The sequence below is a fragment of the Talpa occidentalis genome, unplaced genomic scaffold (assembly GCF_014898055.3).
Source record: "Talpa occidentalis isolate TD23 unplaced genomic scaffold, MPIMG_talOcc4v2.1 talOcc4.255, whole genome shotgun sequence".
Lineage (NCBI taxonomy): Eukaryota > Metazoa > Chordata > Mammalia > Eulipotyphla > Talpidae > Talpa > Talpa occidentalis.
The window spans coordinates 7780-33751 of NW_023602685.1; the positions used below are offsets into that span (position 1 = coordinate 7780).

Genomic DNA, 25972 nt, shown 5'->3' on the forward strand with positions numbered 1-25972 from the left:
AAAAGCTCAGAAGCAAATGTGACTAAGAAAGCAGTAGTGAGCTTCCCTCAGCAACTCTTCCACAAACCCTATCCCCTTTTACATGTTCATCAGCCTCTCTTCACCATTTTTCTCCCCACCCCACATGAGCAAATCTGGATTGACTCACGTAGTAATCTTGATCAAGGCCTTTCCTCCCAATTAGATGTAATTGTCCAAGAGATACCTAGAAATGATTAGTTTTGAAAATGACTTTAACAGTAGTATTAACTCAAATTAAGAAAAGAGAGGACCCCCCTCCCACTAGTGAGACCCTGGACCTGTACTGGGGAGGGTGCCAGAGCAGCCAGAGTCCTCTTGACCTCCAGTGAGACTCTAGCAGCTGCCTAGACAGAGGAGACCCTTAACCAATGAAGGGGGAGGAGCCATGACTAGAAGCCTCACATAGAGCAGCTGGGTCCCAAAGCTAATAATGTGAATAAGGAATGACCCAACAAATGGCAACATGAGTCCTCAAGGGAATAGTACAACTCAGGAAGGATGAAACTAAACTACTATCTTATATCATACACAAAAATCAATTCAAAATGGATAAAAGTCTTGGTTATAAAACCTGAAATGATAAAATACATAGAAAAAAACATATGCAAAAACATTTCATGACTTAAATTTTCTTGGTGCCATCCCCAATAGCAAGGTAAGCAAAAGAGAACATAAACAACCAGGACTACATCAAACTATAAAAGCTTCTGTACAGCAAAAGAAACCATAACTAAAAAGAAAATATACCTTACTGAATAGGAAAAAATATCTGTATGCCATACATCTGAAAAAGGATGAATAAAAAAAATATAAAGAACTCAAAAGACTCTACAAAACCAAAAAAATCAAAAAGTGGGTAGAAGAACTAAACAAATACTTCTCCAAAGAAGACACTCCAATTGCCAGTAGGCACATGGAAATGCAATTCAAGACCACAATGAGATACCATCTCACACCTCTGAGAATGGCCCATATTGAAAAGGCCAGACCCAACAAGTGCTGGCGAGGATGTGGAGACATTGTAACCCTTCTACACTGCTGGTGGGAATGCAAACTGCTCTAGCCCTTATGGAAGGCAGAAGGGAGGCATCTCAAAATGTTAAACATTGATCTTTGACCCAGTAATTCCACTCCTAGGCATCTACCCCTAAAAACTGAAAAAAACACTTATTTGAAAGGAAAGTTCCACTCCCATGTTTATTACAGTGCTATTTACTATAGGTTAATTATGGAAACAACTTAAATGCCCCCAAAGAGCTGATTATAAGAAGATGCAGTGTATACACACACACACACACACACACAAACACACACAGGAATATTATTACTCAATAATCAGAAAATGACATTTATATCACCTTGTATGGAGCTTGAAGGGATAATGCTAAGTGAAATTAGTCAGAAATAGAAAGACAAATATTGAATGGTGTCACTAATATGTGGAATATAGAGAACTAAACTAAGATCAGATAAAGACAAGCTGACAAGCTTAAAAACTAACCCTCGATAGCTGACTACAGAAATGTGACACCAAGGGGGGAAGGGTTTGGGGGGAGGCGTAAGAACAAAGAAGGAAGAAAGTACAATGGACTATGGTGATGGAGTATGGGTGATTTGGTGGTGGGTGCACTAGGTGGTATTACCTGATGGGGACCTCAAAATATCTCAATTAAAAATAAATCAGTTAAAAAAGAAAGAAGAAAGACAAAGAAAACTTTACTTGGTGATTTTAATATAGTATGTTGAGCCAGTTTAATGTGGTTGGCATATCTTAAAAAAGAAGTAGAAAAATCTTCCAGACTATGTCTTTCAATGGGTAATTGGTTGATTCTGGGCATATGGACTTCTCAATGTCAGGATGATCGTCTGCTGGTGTACAGCAACACCTGGGCACATAAACCCCAGGGCTTAACTCTTGGCTCTCAAAGGTTATACAAATGTCTCATTCACAGTCTCAAAAATAGAATACTTCTGGAACCTGGTTAGAACTCATTCATATTAAAGCCAATGTTGAATGTTACATTTTTTCTATAATTAAAATATAGGTTTCTTAAAATGAAATTTTATGTAGTAAATGCAAAAATAATTTGCCATTACTATGGCAACTGCCTCTTCCATAAGCCACAAGAACTGCAAATGCAGGAAACAAACAAAAAAAAGAGTAGTACAAAGAGAAGGGGATGTCTCTTCCCTTTATCATTTAAGATGGGGCATTATTTCTGGGGCTCAGAACCAAATCCCTTATATAGTGCATGTTTTAAACATTTAAATTTGTCTGTATACATACTTGTATCTGAACATCTCCTCTTTCTGCCAAAAATTTATAGTACTGGTATATGTCCCAATCCAAAATTTCATTGTTAGAGCTCAGATTTTCAGGTCTTTCAGTTAGTCTTACTTTTTCCACTGGAATACCTTCACTTTTTTCTAATTTGTCAGCAACTGTGAAGAGAAACAAGCCACAGAATAGTCAGAATGTACAAGGTTGCAAGAGCTAACAGTCATGTAGGCAAAGGACTATTAGGCCTAGTTTCCTTCAGTTGTGCAGAAATCTGGTCTATTAAGAAAGGAAATATCTTTAGGATATCAGAAATTTGCTGATTTTTTTTTATTTGGTTCTGAGAAATGCAAGAAACCAAATTATTTGCAATCCACATAAATATTGTACCAATATATATCAGACCCTCCTGGAGATTTCGACCAAGCAAGCTCAAAAAAAGAGACAGACTTTAGGAGCAGGCAACCAGCCTCCTCCTCTACCACTGACTTTTTTCCAGGAATGAAACTATCATATGAGCAAACCTGATCCTTAATTACTCCCTACGGATAGACTAAAAATAAACGTTAAGGATAAATATGCTTGAATAAACCTAATAGAGTATGCAGTTTTAACCACATTCTAATTCCAGTTTCATTATACATATGAAATGATCTTGTTTTATATATATATAATATTTATATAGATAATAAATTCAAAAGTTTAATATATATAATAAATACAAGTTTTTTTCCTCATTCTTCTCTCATATTCTAATAATGCCAAAAGTATGTATTTTTTTAAAGATTTAGTTATATATTTATACAAGAACTGGGGTACAGGCCAGATGCACAGGAGGGTGAGAGGATTCACCACAGACAGAGCGGGGAACAGAACAGGCAGATTGACAAAATACACTACTGAGGGGAGCAGCAGGCGAGACAGAAGAGGTGTGCCGGCCAGCTGGGATTGAACCAGCACTGCAGAGGCTGCAAACAGCTTCACAGGGCTGCACTCAACCACCTGTGCCACCAAAGGAGGCCCTATTTTGTTGTTAATTCTGAATATAGACAATAGCTGAATGGATAAAGTTGTAAGTGGATAAAGTTATCCACTTATTGAAAAACTTTCATTTAAAACTCTAGTTCAGTGTTTTTACAAGAGGGAATGTTACATACAACTTTGAAAATAATCCTAGAAACACATTTATTTCATGCTTTATTTTTTATAGACTAGGGATATGATAACAATGACTTCTTAACCTGTTCTCAAGTGCAGTGATAGAGACAATGTGTGTACCTTCCATTTCTTTAGAACTTTTAAACAAGTTGTCTCATATTCTGAACATTAGGATTAGGGAAACTTTAATATTTATTGATGTTAAATTCAGATTTTCAGTGTAAGGGAAGAATATCACATGAACAAGTAAAACAGAATTGTTTGGGAACATATTACAACAAAAATTAAAGATGATTACAATCATTTGAAACTAAGAAACCATTAAAATCCAGAAACTTTGTATTATAATAAAAGATTTTTATTATAACAGATGTTAAAGCATAGTCTTTTAATACTTTCATAAATATGTTAAATGGAATTATTTACATTTTTAATTGCTTTGCAAGTCTGTTTATCTTAAATTATGAGGATTACTTACTATAATCTGCCACTGTCTTGTAATGATTTAGGGCAACTTCACAATTCTGTAGAACATTGATTCCTGACAAATATCTGTACCCCTAAAACATAGGAATATATATTATTAATATCTGACAATGCTGTATTTATAACATACCTATTTGGGTCCAGGAGTATTTAATTTACAAACCAAAATCATCTGGGATATCATGCTTCCCCCTGCACTTCCAAAGGTATAATATATCAGTGCCTAGAGTAGAAAAGAAATTATATTAGTCATCTAAATTTGAAACTCAAATGAATCACTGCTTTTTAGTCCCTAGTTAGGCAATGAACCTTAAATTACTCCAAAACAAATTCCAAATTTCCTTCTTTTTCTCTGTAAAGATGGTTGCCATCTGGGAGAAAGATTAGTGAGCCCTGGAGGCTATGAAAAGGGCATTATTGATGATATTTCATTTAATCATCACACAGTCCTTAAGAGGCAGATATTTTCTTTCTATAGTGAAGGACCAGAAGTGATGTGTTAAGGAATTTATAGTATTTTATCTCTAAACTTCTATAGCTATTGAGCTATTGCTCTAAACACCACATTGGAGTGACCCCCTTTATCTAAAGACTAAATTCGCTATTTGGTGTTCCTTGTTAATAGTTCAGTTTTGGTCTAGAAAAAAATGAATGACCTTACCTTTGCTTGATTATATTCCATCCCTATTCCATAAGAAGACAAAAATCCTAATGCCTAAAGCCCCAAAGGAAAAGAAACACTCAGTAAATCCATTTGTCTCACAGTTATTCTATGTATAATGTAAAGGGATGTTTAGTTAATTATCTCAGCCAAAAAATTATTTTAAAAAATTATTTTAATTTTATTGAACTATAATTGCACTATAATGTACATGCATCATTACACTGTAGTATTATTATATGCATCATTGAGATTCAAGATGTGTATCTTCTATGCTACTACAGTTACCCATTTTCCTTGATTTACCCCTATTTCCCCTTTCATACTGGCAACCACTAATTTGGTCTTATCATCTAAAAGTTTATTTAGTTCATCTGTTTGTTTGGTACTTTACTGCCACATATGACTACCACAGACAAGTGAATCAAGAAGATGTAGTATATACATACAATGAAATACTACTCAGCAATCAAACAAGGTAAACTCATGCCATTTATGGTAACATGGATGGAACTCGAAGCAACTATACTAAGTGAAGTGAACCAAAAAGAGAAAGATAAATACTGGATGGTTTTACTTATATGTGGAATAGACAGAAACCAAACAAAGGGCCAGGCAAATACAAACTTTAAAAGGCCCTTGAAAGTTGACCATAGATCTGAGGCATCTAGGAAGAGGGAGGGGGAAAAGAGAGAAGTTTGAAGAAAAAAGGAGGAAGGAGAGCATAATGGTCTATGGTGGAGGACTATGGGTGCTTTGGTAGTGGGAAAACTAAGGTGACCCACTCTATATTGTGAGCAAACAAACAGGGATGCAAAATAACGGTATGTCATTGATTCAAAAATTTTTGCTCCATAGTAAGTGAAATAAGCCTGTCACAAAAAGACAAATTCTTCATGAATACACTTATATGAGGTCTCTTAAGTAATCAAACTTTTATAAACAAAGTAGAATGTTGCTGGGGGAGGATAGTGGGAGAATAGGGGTTGTTGTTCAGTGAGTAGAGTTTTAGATTGGCAAGATAAAGTTCTAAAGATTTATTACACAACAATGCATACATAGCTCACAGAAAATGTATATTTACATTTTTATGTAACCAAAGACTGACATATAATGGAAATATGTCTAAAACATCTAAAACAGCACTTTTAGTAAGAATAAAATGAAAATTCTAAGTAATAAGAAAACACTTTATATTTTTTTTTTTTAAATATTAAATTTTATTTTTATATTCCCCCATACAATTGCAAACGCCCCATTCTGACCCCAATCCTTCCCCTCCCGCCCCCCACCCCCCAAAAAGTGTCTCTGGTTCATAGTTTTTTGTTGATTTTGATTTTCACTTTCTTATATTCATTTTCCTGGTCCCTTATTTAAGTTTTCTAGATTCCTGCTATGAGTGAGACCATCCGGTATTTTTCTTTTTCTTTTTGGCTTATTTCGCTGAGCATGATCCCTTCCAGTGCCATCCATGTTGCTGCAAATTGCATGTGTTTATCTTTTTTGAATGCTGAGTAATATTCCATGGTATATATGTACCACATCTTCTTGATCCAGTCATCTATTTTTGGGCATTTGGGTTGTTTCCAAAGCTTAGCTATTGTAAACAGTGCTGCTATAAACATAGGAGTGCAGGTGCTCTTTGGAATTGATGTTTCTGTGTCCTTTGGGTAAATACCTAGGAGTGGAATTGCTGGATCATATGGAAGCTCTATGTTTAGTAGGTCCAGAAATCTCCACACAGCTCTCCATAGTGGTTGGACCAGTTTGCACTCCCACCAACAGTGCACAAGAGTTCCTTTTTCTCCACATCCTCGCCAACATTTGTTGTTGCTAGTTTTTTTAATATGTGCCATTCTCACTGGTGTGAGATGGTATCTCATGGTAGTTTTGATTTGCATTTCCCTGATTACAAGTGATGTTGAACATTTTTTCATATGTCTGTTGGCCATTTGCATTTCCTCTTCAGAGAAGTTTCTTTTTAGCTCTTCTGCCCATTTTTTGACTGGATTATTTTCTTTGTTGTTGCTGAGTCTCATCAGCTCTTTGCAGATTTTGAAAACACTTTATATTTTGATAGTGCATGTATCACAAAATTATATAACTGGCATTTTAAAAATGTATAACTTAGAATTGGCGATGGCTTACAATGGATAAAATATGAGACTATCATCTCTATCACATTTTTTCAGATTTCTTAGTCTAGCAACCCTGTAAATAGAGCTTGCTTAATACAAATTGTTCTTAGTGAATTCATGCTGCTTGACAAATAGCACTGTTTCATTTTATGGGATATTCATGAACAAAACATTTTGAAAATATGATGGGGAATCTTACTCATCACCAGCACTACATATGATTTCCAGAATTGACAGCCTCCAGGCCTTATGGGGACTTTTCTGTCCCTTCAGTTATTTAAAATCATTGCCAAGTTGGCAGTGACATCATTTATAAATTCTCTCAGTTCCCAGGGATGGAACTGGATTAGGTCAAGAGATATGAATTCATGGCAAACAGGTTTTTTTAGCATTTTGCTTCGGGTGAATGAAGACCTAATTCTAAATACAAATATCCTTCATCCAGTTACTGTGACTGTATGACAAATTACCCTGAAACTTAGTGTCATTAAAAAACTATTTTTGATGAGAAGGGTTCTGTGGGTTAGAAATTTGACCATTGTAGAGTGGGGACGGTTGTCTCTGTCCCCTGATATGGGGACCTTAGTTGGAAGACTCAAAAGGTTGGGGACTGGAATCATCTGGAGGTTGTTTCATTCACATCACAGTTGAGGTTAGTTATTGGTTGAGACCTTAGTTGAGACTAATGGCCAGAAAACCTACACATGCCACATTTGTTGTCTGACCTTCCTCATAGCTTGATGACTGAGATCAAAGAAATGAATATCCTTAGAGAGAGAAGTAGGACCAGTTGTATTGCTTTCATGACTTAGCCTTGGCCGTGAAGTAGCATTATTTTCATCCAAAATTTACTTGAAGTAGTAAAAAACTCATCTATTGTAGGTAATAGGGGAATGGAAATCGACTTAATTTTTTTATATTGGTCAAGGTAGTGACATAGAATATAGGTCTAAATATACAGCTGTGTCCATTTTTAAGGAAACATTAATAACAAACAATGCTTGATTAAAAACCAGAAAAGTGTGGAGATATCCTGTTTTCTCAATTATAATTTGTAGGACTAACCCTTATTCCATCATTTCTTTCTTTTTATTACAGAATATTTCAAATATAGAAAAATAATTTAATGAAGCCCATGGTACGAAGCAGGATCCCCTCCAAGCTGTAGTTAAACTTTTTGTTAGAAAAGTGAAACTAAGCAAAATTACACACTTTTGTTTTCCCCTCTTCTTCACCACTCCCACCCATGTGATTTATTCTCCATCTGCATTCCCCAGAAGCTTGTTCCATCTCTAGCAAAATTCTCTGTGCCAGTCCAAAATTGGTAGGTAACACCAGGGCACTGCTGGTCTTTATGGGGCTGTTAACCTCAATAGAAAGCTACTAAAGAGGTTGAATGAAGACCCACACTCCTTTCATGTCCCCAAACCTCCTTACATTCCTCTCTCTGCTCCATTTATTTCTTTATTATTTTAATTTTGGGGTTAAACTTATTAAATCACAGAACCCCAGCCATTCAGGGAAGCTGCTTCTTTTAGGGTATTAGCCCTGACCACTACCTCAGTGGTGATCTTGTATAATAAATTCCTTTGTGTGAAGACATTCTTGTGCTTCAGAGTTTGACTTTCTGGGATGCCAGTGAAGATTAGGTTTGGCCATTTATAGTGTCCATTACCCCATTATTCATTATCAACTTGGTCAGTCTTGTTTCATTTACAGTCAAATCCATCTCCCCTGGTTATTCAGTTCATTCTGAAGCAAATCTTAAACAATGAATATTTCTTTTTTTTTTTTTTTTTAAAGATTTATTTATTTATTTATACAAGCACTGGGTACAGTCAGAAGCGCGGGAGGGTGAGAGGACTCACCAGAGCCAGAGCGGGGAACAGAACAGGCAGAGTGATGAAATACACTGCTGAGGGGAGCAGTGGGCACAACAGGAGAGGTCTGCGCACCATGTGGGACCCTTACCAGTGGCCGGGGATCGAACCGGCGCTGCAGAGGCTGCGGGCAGCTTCACAGCCCAGCGCTCAACCACTGCGCCACCAGGGGAGGCCCAAATATTCACATGTAAATATTTTAACATGTACTTCTAAAAGAAAGGGACTTTAAAAACCTAATTATAATACAATTTTAAAAATTAAGTCATTTGTTAATATCAATATTTTACTTTTGATGCTATTGTAAATGGGACTGTTATTCTCTTTTCTGATTATTCATTCTTAATATATAGAAATGCTTTTGATTTTTTTGTGTTGGCTTTTTAATCTTGTAAATTTGCTAAATTTACTTTTAGCAATTTTTTTTTTATAGTTTTCCTCATATAAGATCATGTCAACCTAAATAGAGATAATTTTTTGTCTCCTTTCCAATTTCTTTTGTCTCCTTTCCAATACAGATGTCTTTTATTACTTATTCTTGCCTAATTTTTCTGGCTAGAACTTCCAGCACTATGTTCCTGAAGGTAGTGAGTGGGCATCCATGACTTATTCCTAAACTTGGAGAAAAATTCTTCAGTTTTCCATTATTGTGACATTAGCGGGTGGCTTTACATTTATGGCCTGTATTATGTTCAGATAATTTTTTTCTATTCCTACTTGGTTTAGTATTATCACAGCATCCTTGACTTTAGTATCTATACCTGCCCAATTGCTTTATAAGTTTTCTTTTTCTTCTTTTACACTTTCATTCTTCTTTTTATAGTTTGAAGAATCAATACATTGTAACTGGGTGGCATGTCTCTTAAGTCGCAAGTCTTTTTTAATCTATACAGTTCTTATTTGGGTCTTTTTTCCTTTTATTTTTGGTTGAAAAAAACTAGGTCATTTGTCCTGTAGAGTTAATCTTAGTTTTTTAACACTATTTTATGTAAATTGGTAGCTAGATTTAGAGGCTTGATCAAATTTATGTATAATTTGTTTGGCGATTCTATCTCACAGAAAGTGTTATGCATTTCCATCAGAAGACACATATTTTCTTGTCTCTGCTTTTTGATATTAACAGCCACACATGTCCACTGCATAGGTCCATTGATTCATTAAGGGTTACAAAAAGATACCATTTCAAATTTGCTGTTCTTTCATTATTTATTAGCTAGAATACTTCTATACAGAAAAGCTTTCCTTTGTTTCTTATACTGACATATAGATTGTGTAGAATAGATACATACTTGTCTTTCCCTTTATCAATTTTCAAAATAATGAACATTCGTTTAACATCCTCCATGGTAATTAATGAATGAATGTTGTCTCTAAGTAGCATTATGAACAAATTGATAAGTCTAGTCCTCTTTAAACTTAAAGTTTCCTTTTAAGGAGAGTTGATCATATTTGTTGTTATTACAAACAGGAGACATCCGGAATCCTGGTACTCCTCTAACCCTTGTAGTTTTAAATGGCTAAATTGGTTCCTTTTAAGTATATCTCTAGCTAATGCTAGATTTTTATTTTTTCTTCCTACTCTGGGCAATTTTTGATTCTGTTCAGTTTAGAATCTGATTTATTTATGTAGAAACTTTGGCAGAAAATATACTGACCTTTATATAAGAAGATGAAAATGTTGTTTGGTTCAGTGAGCTTTTTTTTTTTAAGATGCTTTTCACCAACATTGTATCATTTTATTTTATGCAGAGCCTATCAGATTTTTGGCCTGATCCTCCTGAAGATATTTGTGAGGTCATGAAATTCTGAAGTGGATTGTGTGGGAGTTAAATTACCATCCCGTGACAGGGAAGGGGTGCTTTTTTTCAGTATAGAGCACATTTAGAAAGTGAGAACTGAAACCTTGATTTTATCAGTCTCAAACAACCAGCCCATAGGGCATGCTGCCTCTCTGTTTAGCAGAAAAATAACAATGGTAATTTTGAATTAATTCATTAAAGGACTCAACTTTCTTCTTCTTTTTCTTCTTTATTCTGTTTAAAGTATTTCAGGCATTAAAGTAAGCCAAAAGATGTGAGCTATTATATGTTGACTATAGTCAGTGCTATCTTATTCCTTTATAATAACCAGTTTTTGGTATTTGATTTTTTTATGAGATAAGAATGAAATGAAATAAGGTGGATTAAAGAATGATTAAATCATAATCCAGAAAAAAAAAGATGCTGCATGTTAAAAGATAAGCTACATAACAGTGAGATGACATCAATGGCATTGTTAGTGGTTTTTAAAAGTTAAACTACAGGGCCTCCCCGGTGGCACAGCGGTTGAGCGCTGGGCTGCGAAGCCCTCAGCCTCCGCAGTGCCGGTTTGATCACCGGCCACCGGGGAGGGTCCCACATGGCGCACAGACCTGTCCTGCCGCCCACTGCTGCCCTTAGCAGTGTACTTCGGTCCTTCTGCCTGCTCTGCTCCCCGATCTGGCTCTGGTGAATTCTCTCGCCCTCCTGCGCTTCTGACTGTACCCACTGCTTGTATAAATAAACAAATTCATCTCTAAAAAAAAAAAATTGAACTACAGATTAGGTTTGTTTATAAGACTTGATTCTGAATGAAGCATTGTATTGTGGTTTTTAAGAAACTTACAGTAAGTGGAATTTGAATGAAAATAGGTATAGAGTATTGTTTTATATTTCAAAGCAAATTATTCTAAATTCATAATAACAATTTAAAAATTATTCCTCCTTTTTTACTTTTTATATAAGAAATTATTAAAGGGGGAAAAAGATTAAGCAATTCCCCCTTAATCATTGTATAAGGCCTGAAAGCATCTGAGATCATTATTTTAGCTCAAAATTGCACACCAAAGTGTGAATCAACCCTAATGAACAGGTCAGATACTATCCCCATCTGTAATACAAAAAGAACAGTAATGTGACGCTGAAATGCTCCACACAGGTAATCCTAGAATTATCATAGTGATTGTTTAATTGATACACAAAAGTGATTTTTTCAATATTAGCATAGTACTATACTATAATCCCTCTAAAAAACATTTGTATAATTCAAATCTGAAATAAATGAAGAAGTCATTGCCAGTGAGATAAAATTATTCTAGAATCACAAAGAATGCTAAAGCTGCATGTACTCACACCCGTCTCCTCTATATATCAGTTAGCTATATTTACATAAATAAAATAATGAATTTTCTTATAATACATGGTAAATTATTTTGTACAGGCATCTAAGTTAAATATTTTTGTTCTGATATCAAAAGCACTAGATACCCATGAATAGAAATTTTAGAGAAAAAGCCTAGAAGGAATTTTAAAAAGAAAAACAGCTACAATTAATACCACCATTTAAAGATTACCACAATTAAGTTTTATGCTGATACAATATGGAAGATGTATTTCTTGATTCTTTTTTTAAAATTTTTAAAATATATTTCTTACATCATTTTTCATTTTTGCACAATGTATGCATTTTCATCTTGATTATATTTCCCATACAATTGCACCCCCTTTATTTTGACCCCAATCCCTTCTCTCCTTGCCCCTCCACACTCCCACCCCCCCTTAGTGTGAAAAATACCAGATGGTCTCACTCATAGCAGGAGTTTAGAAAACCTAAATAAGGGACCAGGAAAAAGAATAACTATAATATTTCTTCATTCTTAAAGCTAATGAAGTTTAACCTTTCCTTCCTATTTGGCAAATTAACGGATAAGTTTCCTATTGAAACAGTTTATTGACATCATGAAAAAAGAATTTTTTATTTTGAATGTTTGTTTTCTGAACAAGATTAAGAGAAAAATACATAATTTATGTACCTCCTACTGGCATAGTACAATATCTATAGGCCCTGGTCTTGGGTATATCTCTTGTTTACTATCTCCTCAATTTCTACCATTGTTATAAAGATTGCTCCATTAATTAATAGTTCTTTTTGTATTTGAAAGGGACATATTCTTTGACAATAAATTCAATAAATTCTGTTCATAACCTTAATTGAATTTTTGTTCTCATCAGGATTTCCTTCACTTTATTTGGATTTTTGTGAGATGAATCTTGAATGCGCATGAAAAGAAATAATTATACCTTTTTTATTTCATCCAGCTTCCCTTCATGCATAGCCTGAAATTACAATTCTTTACCCAACCTTCAATTCTACTTTATAATCAGAATTCATATTCTCTTTGTTTTTCTGTGATAATTCAGGTTGCCACGAGACCCTGACCAATCTCCCATTTAGTACATTTCAGTATTATTATTGTGCTTTTCTCCCCACCTTGATATATGATCATTTTCTTCTATCTGTGTTCCTTTCTTTCTCTTTCATTATTATTCTCAAAATACAATTTGTAGCTTCTTTAGCCATATTTCTGTTGCTACGTTGTCCTCACAGTTTCCAGCAACATTTTATACCCATACAGGCAGGATATGTGTAACGGGTTGGGACAAACAGTGTGAGAATAGTGGTAGTCACTTTGGCCAACCTTATTACAGAGCTCTGATCAATATGGTGTGGATAGGGTGGCTTGGCAATAGTAGCAACCAGTATTTAACTGCATTTTATGTAATATAGAATTGTTTTAGCTGTTATTTGTGCAAGGAGGGAAAGTTACGTTATGTACCCATCTAATAAGCAAGTCACAGTGTGAATTCCAAATTAGGTCTTGAACGTCTAGACTCAAGGGTCTAGCTTGTGTACATGTATACTATGTATATTATCATATATGTATATTTTCATGTATATATATGTATATTATCAATCATGATATCTGCAAATTCCTATAGTTTTATTTCTTCTTTCCCAATTTGGATTCATTTTATATCTTTCTCTTGCCTAATTGCTCTGATTAGAACCTCTCATACTGTGTGGAATTGTAGTGTTGGAGATCTTTTCCTTTCAGCATGTTGAAAATGTCATAGCATTCCCTTTTGGTCTATAAGATTTCTGCTGAGAAACCTCATGATAGTATTTTATAGGTTCCCTTCTATGTGGATTTTTGTTTTTCTCTGACTACTTTAAGGGTTCTCTTTTTATCTTTAGTTATTTCCATTTAATTATAATGTGTCTAAGTGTACATTTGTTTGGGTTTGCTTTGTTTGGAACTCTTTGAGTTAACCAGATCTGGATGTACTTTTCCTTCCCTGTTGGGGCAAGGTCTTAGCTACTTTTTCAAACAGGATTTCTGTCCCCTTTTTCTCTCCTCTGGAACCTCTGTGATAGGCATGTTGTTCCTCTTGCTGTTGCCCCTGTAGTCTCTTATCTTGTCTTCATTTTTCTTTTTTTAAAAAAGATTTATTTATTTATGCATACAAGAACTGGAGTACAGGCCAGAGGGGTGTGTGTGTGTGGGGGGGGCACTGAGAGGATTCACCAGAGACAGAGTAGGGAACAGAACAGGCAGATCTACTGAAATACACTGCTGAGAGAAGCGGTGGGTGAGCCAGGAGAGGTCTGCTGCGCCATGTGGGTTGCTCCCTGACTGGGGATCGAACTCGTGCTGCAGTAGCTGCGGATAGCTTCACAGGTTGCGTCTCAACCACTTGCGCCACTAAGGAGGCCCCAATGTCTTCATTTTTCTTAAATCTTTTTTCTTTTTGCTGGTCTTTTTGGATGACTTTACTACTCTGTCTTTCATCTTGTTGATTCATTCCCTTGCCTTATTGAGTCTATGGTGAGGCCCTTTGTTATTGTTGTTGTTGTTTTTTAATTTCAACTGTTACATTCCTTATGTCTGTGATTGCTATTTGGAACTTTTTCATATTTTCTCCTTGTGTTTTTTGTTTTGTTTGTCTATTCTCCTAATTTCAGTAATCATAATCAATACTGTTGCTTTAAAGTCTTATTCTGGTCATTTAATTCTGTGGCATTAGGGATTTTCCCTAGGGTGTTGTCATTATCCATTGATTGGGGAGAACTCCTCTGCCTCCTGATTGTGTTTGATGCTCTATGATTATTTCTTTGGATTAAGCTAGATTGCTTTCCTTCCCAGTCCTCCTGTGACCGTATTACTTTAGAATGGCAAATCTAGGGTGTTGGTCTTGGATACTGGGTTTTCTGTTATTGTATCAGTAGAAACTTTGTCACCAATCAGAAGTTGACTGGACCTCACAAATAAGCATGGGGTACTGGCCTGAAGACCCTACCTGTGGGGTAAAAACCAGATATGTTGTGGGGGAAGGTTGCTGCAATAGATTACCGTGCAAAAACCTATCTTGATGCTGCTATAGCCACTTGAGATAAGGGAGGGATCTCTAATCATCATCTGTCAAGGCAGAAAAATACCAGTGCTTTCCCAGAAGGCCCAAATGGCAACTGACCCTTCTGTTCTGATCTAGCAGGTTTTGCTGGCAGTACATTTCCACTGAGGTTCTGGTTCAAGCAGTATGGCAAGAGGCTGTGAATTTGGGTCATAGGCAGTTACCATGAGAAGTTACAGATTACATAGTAGTTAGGCTGTCCATATGCCTGACAAGCCCAGACAGGGTGGGGCTGGTGCTTCCTGGGACCTTCACACTAGATGCTAGCAGCTGCAAGTGGTCAGACCAGTGCCCCACCCAGCAATCTATGATCTCTCTGGGAGGCCTGCACTTATACTGCCGCAGTATGCTAGGAGCCACTGGAAGCTCTGAAAGTCCAGGCAGGAGAGGAGTAAGAGTCTTGCAGAACTGCCTACTTAATTGCCAGCAGTCTATAGTAGGTGGTGCTGAACTGGCCATGGTGTATTAGTTGTTCAGAAAAGCCTTGCAAGTCTGGGCAAGGAAGAAGGGGGTGCCGTTTAGAACCATCAAATTATCTGCCTGCAACCCCAGGTATCTTAGTTCCAGGTCCACCCAGCAGTTATCGTGATTCAGGGAGGCAGGAATGCAGTGCTTGATGTTTAGTAGGCTAAGAGCTGAGGGGAACCCTCCCCCCACACACAATTCCAGTATGTCAGAGTGGAGGACTGGGTGCCTTTCGGGACTTCTAAGATAGCTGCTAGTAGTCCAAGGAATACTGACTCAACTAATGTGCAGTAGTGTTCTTTTGAATGGGCAGTGCTAGCCCATTTTTAGATCTAGGGAACTCCCAGAGTTCAGGCAGAGGAGGGGGTGTTGCCTTTCCAAATGCCAAGCTAGGTGCCAGTGGCCCCAGATATTTCAAGTCCATGTTCACCCAGCAGTCAATCTTCATTATAGTAGACAGCGCTCTTCCAGTTGTAGTGGATTAGCAGTTGAGGGGGAAGTAGGGCAGGTTTTGTAGATTGTAGAAGTTGAGGGTTGCTGTGCTAGGAACAAGCTTCCCTGTTTCTCCTAGGGAAGGGGGTGGGGCTCTGAGAATTCCCAGGGATTCAAAATCCAACCACTGCCTCCAGTTTCAGCAGGGGTGGGGTGTGTATCCTCCCTGCTCCATATGTGCAGTAATTCTAGAAACATGTGCTGCCCCCCATCCATACTTTACTCTCTGTTCTGTGCTCCTGAGTGACCAACAGCTGTTGTGCATACTGCCACTGCTATTCTCAGCTCTACCCTCCTTCTCCTGACTCTGAAGATACCACATGCTTTTTGGCCACCCACATTCAATAATGCAGGTATGTGAGTAATCATCTGACCTCCAGTGATGTTGATGGAAGATGTATGGGATATTAAACCATTTTCTGAATGTACTTGCTTCATCATGTTTTCCAGGCATCCAGCCTTTTGATATGTCTACATTATAGACTCTACCTCTTAAGTTGAAATAAAAACACCCAACTCTTTCCCCTCTCCGGAAGCAGATCTCCTGTGAGGGTCACACCAGCCAGTGCTATTCTATATTTTTTTGGACAGGTGAATATATCTTATATGGAATTTATTTCTTATGGATTGGGGCTCTCAAATATTTCAAAACACACGTACACATGGAAGATGGGAAAGGAAATTAGAGAGCAGCTCTGTTTTGTTCCTGAATGTCATCTGTATAGCTATAGAAGAATTTGCCCAGGGTTCTCACTGCATTTTTGCCCTGACACTGTTATTATGAATAGTATTATGACTCTAGATTCACAGATTAGAGTGTATGATACTAAAATACTATTGCTTAACTCCTTGCATATGTTATTTGTCTACAGTTATTTCAGGATGTAGCTATTTAAGGTTTAATTTTCTTTCAAAACTCACGTTTTGGGCTTGATATGATCCTTCTTTAGCCAAGAACTCATATAATTGGATAGCTGCTGTTATGTTTTGCATGCCAAAATTTCCAAATAGCAAAGCATCAGCCATTTTCTCCATAGCTTTCAAGTTTCCCATGTCAGCTGCTTTGGCAAAGAAAATGTAGGCTCTGTTTCAAAAATATGAAGTTAGAAGTTTGATTATCTAAAAAAGAAATTTTCTGTTCCCTTCTTTGTGCTACTTCTAATGTCTTAAGACCCAATTATTATTGCTATTAACAATACAGCCTTGCTGAAGTTCATTACATATATAAATCAGCAGATTATTTTCATTCCTAGATCAGTCTAATGTTATGGTTTCAAATATACTTGATAAAACATAAAACTATAAAAAGGAAACATATACAGGATGCATTATGCTTCATGCTAATGCTCCAAATGAAGTGGAAAATTGAGGCACTTGTCCTTAAATAGTGAATTATCTTATGATAATCCACATTATTTATATTTGTTTTATAAAATGAACTCTGACATATATAACAACATAATCAAAATCAACCCAAAAATAAACAAAACTGAAATGTCAGATACTGAAACTTACTATCAAGAGAACAATGGTAACTTTATATTCCAAAATAACTTTCTAAAACAGAACCCAATCTTCAGCACAACAAATCCAGTCCATGTAAAAAAACAACAACCAAACAACACCTTTTATCATGATTAGGGTAGCAGATTCTAACTACCTGGCCTCAAATCTTGTCTCCATACATTATATAACTCCTCTATACCTCTTTCATCTATGGAATCAGATTAATAATAGTGCCTACTTAATAGAATTGCTGGGAAGATTTGATGAATTAATCCAAATGAAGTATTTGGCATAGTGCATGGTACAGTGTAAACACTCAATAAACCTAGCTATTGTTATTATTAGGAAAAGTACATATATTTGTAAAGTTTTAGAGGATGGCAGTTATTCTCTCATAACTAGTGGGTAGATGATATATAAATTTAGTGATTGAAAATATAAATGTCGTGGGATAGCCTTACCACTGAATTTTTTGAGTCATGGCCAGAAGTCTTCTGCACCTGACTGTATAACAAGTAATGTTGAAGAATCTTATAAGGTCAAAATATGTGTCATGGACAGAGAGTACTTGGAAATTTATTTTTATTCTTATAACTTCCTTTTTTGGTAATAGTAAGACCAAAAAAGCATTAACCTCTGCTCGTGACCTTGACTTAAATATGTTTTTATTCCCACAAAAACACAATGTACCATTGCTACAAACCAGAAAGATCAAGAATCTCAGCTCTTTGTACTGCCTATCCATGCTGATGCTAAAATAAGCTGCTCTTGGGCAAAATAGAATGGGCCACAGACTGAGTAACATCCACGTAGGCATTAAGGTTCTGGATGTCCAAACAGAGAGTAGACTTCAGTAGAACAAGAGGAAGCAAGAAGGTCAAGTAACAAATTAATCATGAACTAAGCAAACTGAGGTTCTGGGGACTAGAAGGCAAATAATACAATGGAAGTTCACAAAGGTCAAGGAATGCAAATGTCTGGGATGCAAGTATAAGCAGAACTTCAGGACACAGAATCCCTGGAGCGCTTCTGTGACAAGACTTGCTGCAGCAACTACATAGCCTTCTGGGCCTAGAAGTGTACCATAGAGGACCCAGGCAGAGAAACCTGAATAAACTGCAGAGATTATCAGTATATCCCATTACTGGTCCCTGAGGGCAACAAAAGGCTGCTATACAAATTCCTCTAGGTGTCTTTGCTTCCAAAGGAGGTGTGGGAAAGTCCAAGGTGACATAAGGAATACCAGAAGCAGGGCCTAGGACTGAAGACAGTTGTTGGTATATTACATGGGATTAAGATTTGGGCTACAATCTCCAAGAAAGAAAAAGTGGGGGGAAATGCAGCAGGGTCAGTTTTCAACAAAAAAGTTTAGTTAGGTATGCAGATCATCTCTGTAGGATTTGGCATTGGATGCTAGAGGAGGGTAAAGCTAAAGGATTCTCTAGGACACATCAAAAGTGGGTGTAGAACAGGTGCTTATCTCCACATTTTCTCTGCTGATGGGGCACTATTCTCAATTACAGCTAATCCTGGCTGTCATGGAGGCATCTTGATTCCTTTGGAAAAATATTTTGTCTCCCTGCCATTTGCCTGTTTAACATCTGTACTTCTAACAACATTGACTTGTTCAACAATTTCCACCCTCATACATAAGATGCTAAATGAATGAATGAATTGGGCTAGGATGTTGATGAGAATGAGTCAGAAGGGTTAGTAGTGCCTGTAACTGAAGCTCTTTCCTCCTGAGAAGTGGTAACATAGAGTGGGTAGGATAGAGAAATGAATGGAAATGAAATGATATCTCTTTGGTCAATAAGGTATGTATATTTCTCTCCTCTGACCAGGATCTTAGAGATGGCTATTAGTTATAATTGGCCTAAGTGGAAGCAGACCATCCTGATAGCTGAAGAAATTTTACCTCCTTTGTTTACAAAAAACTAGAGTCTCTTGCTATGAGCAGATTTGTTTTCAATTCTTCATTGCTACTAACTCAGAAGAGAAGGGAGATTCAACTTTATGTATCTTTATACATCTTGTGTATCTATGCCACTGCAAAAATAAGTGGGTCTTTTGGGCAAAGACAAGAACAGGATATCTTGGACAAGAATAGCCTGAGACTGAATAACATCCAGGTAGACATGAAATTTTTATTAACTCATAAATCTATTTCAGGGTTAAAATGGAATCACATACATGCAAGTACTTTGAAAATAATAAAGTACTATATACATGCTCAGTTAGATTTATATCATTTGAAATAGCTAATAAATTAAAATCAAAAGTGAATATTTTTATTTGAAAATTCAGATAGGTACCTTAATTCTGCAATTCACTAAATATGTACGGACCACAGTTTCACAAACAGCTCTATTTCTAAGATTCTCTAAACACCATTTGATCCTTTTTGAAAACAAGCTTATGGACAAATAAGTTTATTTGTTATACCAACAAACTTTCAGTGGCAGACTAGATTTTGGATTGCTCTTTTTTTCTTAACCTGGAAATTTTAACTTGGCTTAAGTAACTGGAAAAAATACTTACTGTGCTTTTTGCTTTTGGGTTTTAGACTGCTGGAGAATCTTGGCACCCATATTAAATAGTTGGTCTCCTTCATCTGTGAAATTTTTCTGTGCTTGATTATTTACTATAAAAGTAGAAAAAGGAAAATGACACTATTTTTATGTTTTACCTTTTAAAAATTATGAGCTGGTATAAAAGGTTGGCATATTAGTTTGGGTTTCTCTTTACTTATTTTTAAACCTCTGCATGTTAAGATGGTTACCTTGCCTTTGATCAGAAGGTAGAGATGCCTACAAAAGTAACCTCTTCCTGTTTATTGTAAAAGGGTATGGAGGGTGGAGGAGATAAGAGAGATGCTTATGATGGTAGTATGGAAAGAGATATTCCTACCCTGGATGCAAAGTTCTGCAAGCAGAAGGCAGGAAACAAAGTCTTCCAGGGAAGGGGTTGCCTTGAATGTCATAAAAGGCAGGACATTAGACAACAGGCTCAGCAATCAGACACTCTTGTCTGAGTGTAAGTCTGAGCATATGTCTCAGAGCCATAAAATTCCAAGACAACATCAGAACCTAAGCAATAGATATCGCCAAGCTAACTGGTATGCATCTAGGATTGGAAGAGATAATGTCCCTGAAAATTTTGCTCTAAGCCTCCCTTCTTCTCCCACAGACCCAGAGAATTTTCTAGCCTGACTGAGAAATTTTGGGAATGAGCATTAGGAATAAAAGGGGGCAGAGGAGGTGTGTCAGAGCATACCTAAGACTATAAGGAAGACACATAGCTCCCATACTCTGGGTGCTCAGAGTAAATTTTATAGGATTTAATGAAAATAAATGGAATTTTACCTACTATAGTAATGATGTTTCTCAAACATTTATGTAACACTTCACAATATCCAAAACATTATCACCAGTTTACGGTTTGTGAAAACTGCTTCATGAATCAGTTTTAGTTCCTCCTTTCCTCCCACAGCACATACAACCTCCAACTTCCCCCCAACAACCCCTTCCACAATATCACAGTGCTTCTTGAAGTCCATTATGATTCTTAGCAAAATCTCTGATTATGTAAACCTGAAGTCATTTTAAAGGACTGGCAGTCCCGGATTTGATGCCTCTTTAACAAGACTACAAAGATCTTCAAATTGTTCTTATTTCTCTTCTTCGTGACAAGCTGTCACCGTTGTCTACTTTCTTTTTTAAATTATTTTTTTAACTTAAAAGCCCATTTATGATTATTTTGTATACATCAAATATTCCAATCAATATACTAACACTGATCTATATTTGGGATAGGAATTCCTCCTGTTAATGTGCTTTTAAAGAGTGAGAATACATTTTGAAAGGCTGACTCTGCATATGCATATATAATGTATATAAACACATATATAAATAATAATTTACACAATAGATATCTACACATGGCTTTTACCTTTATTTGTATTTCTTGTTTTTATTTTCAGATGACTGAAATATAAATTTTCTTTACTTATAGATGGTTTAATTATCAGATAAAACTTATGTGGCAGTACTTTTATTCCCTTTTTATGATTTATTTTTTCCCCACAGTTTGGGGAACGCACAGACAGGAAATGATTTGAGGAGGCCATTGTGAACTTGATATAATGGACTTCTCTATACAATCAAGTAGTGGATGCCTATTCTGCCCTGATAGGGGTTTTAGGTTGATTGAAAAAAGTGTTGGGGATGAACATCATCTATAAAAGAGAGCAGAGTAGGTGTACCAGAATTCTGTTTAAGATAACAGGTATGGAAAATGTTCCAACTAGATGAATTTATATTTAAGTATTTGTCAGAGACACAATTTCTGGAGAGCTCATGACATTTCATGACTTCCTCAATCTTATTTTCATTACTCCATATCTGATTTTGTTCTATTGTGGACTGGATTGTTCCCAAATGCAGATGTTGAAGTCTCAACCCCCCAATACCTCGGAATATAACCTTATTTATACATAAGCTCTTTTAAAATCCCATTAGGGTATCTTTAACATACATTAAGGCATCCTTAAAAAAAGATGAAGAGATACCAGGAGCATGGGGGTACAGAGAAAAGACTGGGCAGGGACCCAGTGAGAAGGTGTTTATCCATAAGCCAAGGAGAGAAACCTTAAAATGAAATCAACCTTACTAACACCTCAATATTGGATTTCTAGCCTCCAGAATTGTGAGAAAATAAATTTCTGCTATTTACACCACCTAGAGTGTGGTATTTTGTTATAAAAGCCCTTGCATGAATGCCAACCCTGGATAGCTTGGAAATCAAGTTTGAATTATCCACAAACTCAGCTTCTCATCAAAGCAGTGGCTATCTTCAACATGTAGGAAGGGATGTAATTTTCTGTGGGCTCCCCAAGGTCTTCAGATGCTGTCCATCTGATATTCCAGGCAGCTAATGCCTAGAAAAATGTATACATAGGCTACTTCTGACAAGAACTTTAAGTAGTCAGTATAGTCCTTCCATCTGTCCAGCAATCAATCCCTGAATGCAGTTCACCTCTATGCCTTCTCTTGCTGACTCTTTTTTCATTAATTTCCTCTGATCATGTTTATTTCTCAATCACTATCATTTTTTATTTTGGAATTTATGCAGAATCCTCTTGTTTAATAATGGTAAAAGCAATTTGTTGGAACAAAAATGGACCACTTGCTTATTTCAGATATTGAGGAGGAGAACTATAGACAACTTGTTCTCTGTAATTCATGCATTTACTTATTCATTTTCATCAGTATGAATTGAACACTTACCATGCATTAGACACAGTATTAGATATTGTATTCATAAAGATGATCAAGATGCTGTCTCAATCTGGCAAAGAGACATATATGTCTACCAAAAACTACAATGTCACAGTTTAGGCGCTGTGGAGTATAGGAGCATTCATTGTTTTTTAAGCAACAGAAAACTAATCTAATTGGCTTAAGCAAAAGGAACATATGGGGAGATTGTTGAAGACTCAAAAGAATCAGTGGGGTCAGTCAGGAACAAAGTTGTCTCTGGAAGTAGAGAGTCAGATACCACTCATGGGAGGATCTGAAATTCAATACTTTTAGGATTTTCTACTCTGCTCCAGACTCCAGGATGAGTCTGATAAGTCTATTCAGGGAAGATGAGGCTTCTCATTACCACCTATAATGATATATCAGTTGGAGAAGATCTATTCCTCCAAAGGAAATTGAGATAATGAGAAAGTAAAATGGATGCAAATGCCTACTTCAGGTACCTTTTCCTGGATAAATGAAATAAAGAGATCTTCACAGATGAAATGGCATTTTAGATAGTTCTTGAAAGCTGGGTAGGAGTTTTTCAGGCTACGAATATGAAATTGGCATTCTGTTTGGAGGAGTCTATGCAAATGAATATGGGCATAAATCAATGGCAGAGTGAGGACTTGAGTGACATGGTTGGTCATGTTGTTCAGGCTGGCAGTGGAAGTAAGTGATACTGAGGAGTGTGAATAGAGGGGTGAAGAGAAAGCAGGTGGGGAAAAAACAGAAGTGTTTGTGAAGGTGAAGTCAGATTTGGTAGGAGAAAGAAAGAAATTGGAGGAAGTCAGCTCTGATCAGAAATAATTACACTGGAGTTTGAGTTAAATAGCTCTGTACTTGGCTGATAATAGGTGAAGGAGAAATAGGATCAAATATTTTTGGTATTGAGGTGGTCAAAGAAAAAACACAAGGTCTTCAACATGGATATATGGATACCTAATCACCAGGATACTGGTGGCCTATAGTTATTGACTGATGTGGGAGAATAACAGTTCAGCCAGCCCTTTTACCTGTGTGAAGGGGCAGCCCTCCCATGCAATTTACTCTTCAAAGCCCTAAACTTCCCTGAAACCCATACCTTTGGTCAGCTGTTATCCTTGCTTATCCTGCATTCCTCATTAATTTTTATGTTCACCACAAAAGCTAAAATGTTAAATTTAAATTAAAAGTAATACAAATGAATGCTATCTAAATATCTACAAAAATAAAAGGAAAAAGAATAATATTTTGAATATAAATTATAGCTACCTCATGAGCCACATAAATGATAATTAAGCATTAAAGAAATTAAAAATTTAGGTGGATGAAAACTATCTTATAGTCTGACAAAAAATCTGGTGCTTTCAACATTAAAATGATAGATAACAAGTGATAAAAATGGGAAATTCTTTCCCTTATAGAAAATCTTGCTCACACAGAAAGATTGCATCTTTCCAATCTAACTTCAATTGTATTTAATATAAACTAACTTTAGACTTTGATTTTCTGAATAATGCATCAGGACAGCTCTTCACATTTGCCCTTAATGTGTGCCAGGAAGATACAATCCCAGATAAGAAAGGAGAATAACGATCCAGTACTAAAAATAGCATTCAGTCCTAGAAGGAATGACTCAGCAAAGAGTTTAGTAAGATAAAGATGCAATCAACTCTAATACACTTTAATAAGAGTACAGATATTCACAATAATCAAGTTTATTCAAACTGCCCCAGATCATGATTGACAAGCATAAATACCTCTAGTGGAATTGTTAGGAAATGGTAAAAAAAAAATTGTATTATAAGTAGAAAAAATTTTTCTCTGGCTATCTACACCAAGCAAACTTTGATATATTACAGGAATTATGATTAACAAAGATTTAATTTAGTACCTACCTCTCTTAATTTAAAAGAAATATGGCTTATAGAACAAGTGAAACATTAAAAAACAATGTTATGTTATAATAGGAGTTAACATTTATCAAGTACTGAATCCTCACCATAGGTGGGATATAGGCAATCTGACTCCAGTCTGTGCTCATACTGTTTCTCAGAGCTACACAGTTTGCAGAATCATTTGAGAAACAACAAAGTTACAATCAACTGATGAAAAAATTGAAGAGTTCAAAATTCTTTAAAAAGTAAATTTTATACTAATTTGTTATAAGTATTTTTAACAATGGTTTGTTTATTTTTATTAGTACTTCATTTACCTGACATTATTGAGAAATGTGTTTTGTATCATTCTCCAACCCTTTTTTTTTTTTACAGGGGAGTGTGTGAACACAGTCCCCCGCTACTACAAATTATGCAGCTGAGTGATTTGGGGAAATCGCAGGTGTCAGCACATCCGGAGTGCAATGGATAAGCCTCGCCCTGGGAAACCACCTTTGTGATCATAGTATCGCCTCTGCCAGGGAAGTATTGTATAATTTTTTCCATTAGATGAGTCGTATTTCCCTTTTTTTGGACTGTTTTCTTATGGAAATTTGTCTAAAAAGTATGTTTCTACACCTTCTCCAATAGAAGTTAATGAGCATGATTTAACCTGATCTTGATAATTCAGAGAATCATGCACACCCAACACTACCAAGTCTAACAGGTTTCAACAAGATTGGTACTTATGGGAGGCCTTTGAAAATGGGAGTCCTTCAGTAATGAGTGGAAGTGGATGGGATAAGAGAAAGATGATGACTTGCTGTACTCATGACACTGGGGGGAAAGACCGGCTGATGAAAATGTCTGGGTTGACAGCTGCAGTTGCTAATTTGTACCATCTTAGGTTATTGTTTCCCAAAAGGCATATAAAACAATTTTAAGTGGCATACACACAAACCTTACAATTTGTTAATATATTTTATATTCATGGGTAGATTCTGTTTGTCAAGTGATGTTAGCATTTCCTTAAATATTTTTTCTTCTTTTAAAAAATATTTATTTACATATTTTGTAGAAGAACTGAGGAGTAGGCCAGAGGTGGAGGGGGTGAGAGGAGCGGGGAGAAGAACAGATGGATTTACTGAAATACACTGCTAAGGGGAGCAGCGGGCAAGATAGGAGAGGTCTGCTGCGCCATATGTAGGCTAGCTCCCTGGCCAGGGATTGAACTCAGGCAGTAGGGGTGACAGCGCTCATACTTTACCCCTAGGCCACCAGGGAGGCCCCTCCTTTAAATATTTCAAACATACAAAAAATACAGCCCTTCCCCTTCACATACAAAATTTAAGTGACAGTAATATTTTGCCATTTTATTTTTGATATGTCTCTAAGTAAACAGAATGTTACAAATACATCCGATGCTTCCTCCCAACATCTTTAATATTTGATACAT

The 25972-nt window shown here is 36.3% G+C and overlaps 1 protein-coding gene and 1 non-coding gene across 2 annotated transcripts; both read right to left on the reverse strand.

Annotated features, from left to right (window-relative positions):
• Positions 1-99: 99 nt before the first annotated feature.
• On the reverse strand, positions 100-20913 carry LOC119253980 (protein sel-1 homolog 2-like). The gene is made up of 8 exons (XM_037521199.2): positions 20793-20913; positions 19896-19998; positions 16770-16932; positions 4605-4658; positions 4107-4166; positions 3936-4017; positions 2309-2463; positions 100-205 (listed from the first exon to the last, which is right to left on the reverse strand). The coding sequence occupies exons 1-8, from the start codon at positions 20911-20913 to the stop codon at positions 101-103; spliced, it is 843 nt and encodes a 280-aa protein (XP_037377096.2). The 3' UTR covers position 100.
• Positions 20914-24909: 3996 nt separating this feature from the next.
• On the reverse strand, positions 24910-25066 carry LOC119253981 (U1 spliceosomal RNA). Its single transcript, XR_005127241.1, has one exon. It is a non-coding gene; the product is annotated as a U1 spliceosomal RNA (small nuclear RNA).
• Positions 25067-25972: the final 906 nt, after the last annotated feature.

Coding starts and splice junctions, on each gene's coding strand:
- LOC119253980 (XM_037521199.2), bottom strand. CDS start 20,913: ATGGACTTCAAGAAGCACTGTGATATTGTGGAAGGGGTTGTTGGGGGG. Junction 4,659..16,769: donor GATCATATCAAGCCCAAAAC/GTGAGTTTTGAA, acceptor TTGGGGCTTTAG/GCATTAGGATTTTTGTCTTC. Junction 4,018..4,106: donor TGATATCCCAGATGATTTTG/GTTTGTAAATTA, acceptor CCTATGTTTTAG/GGGTACAGATATTTGTCAGG.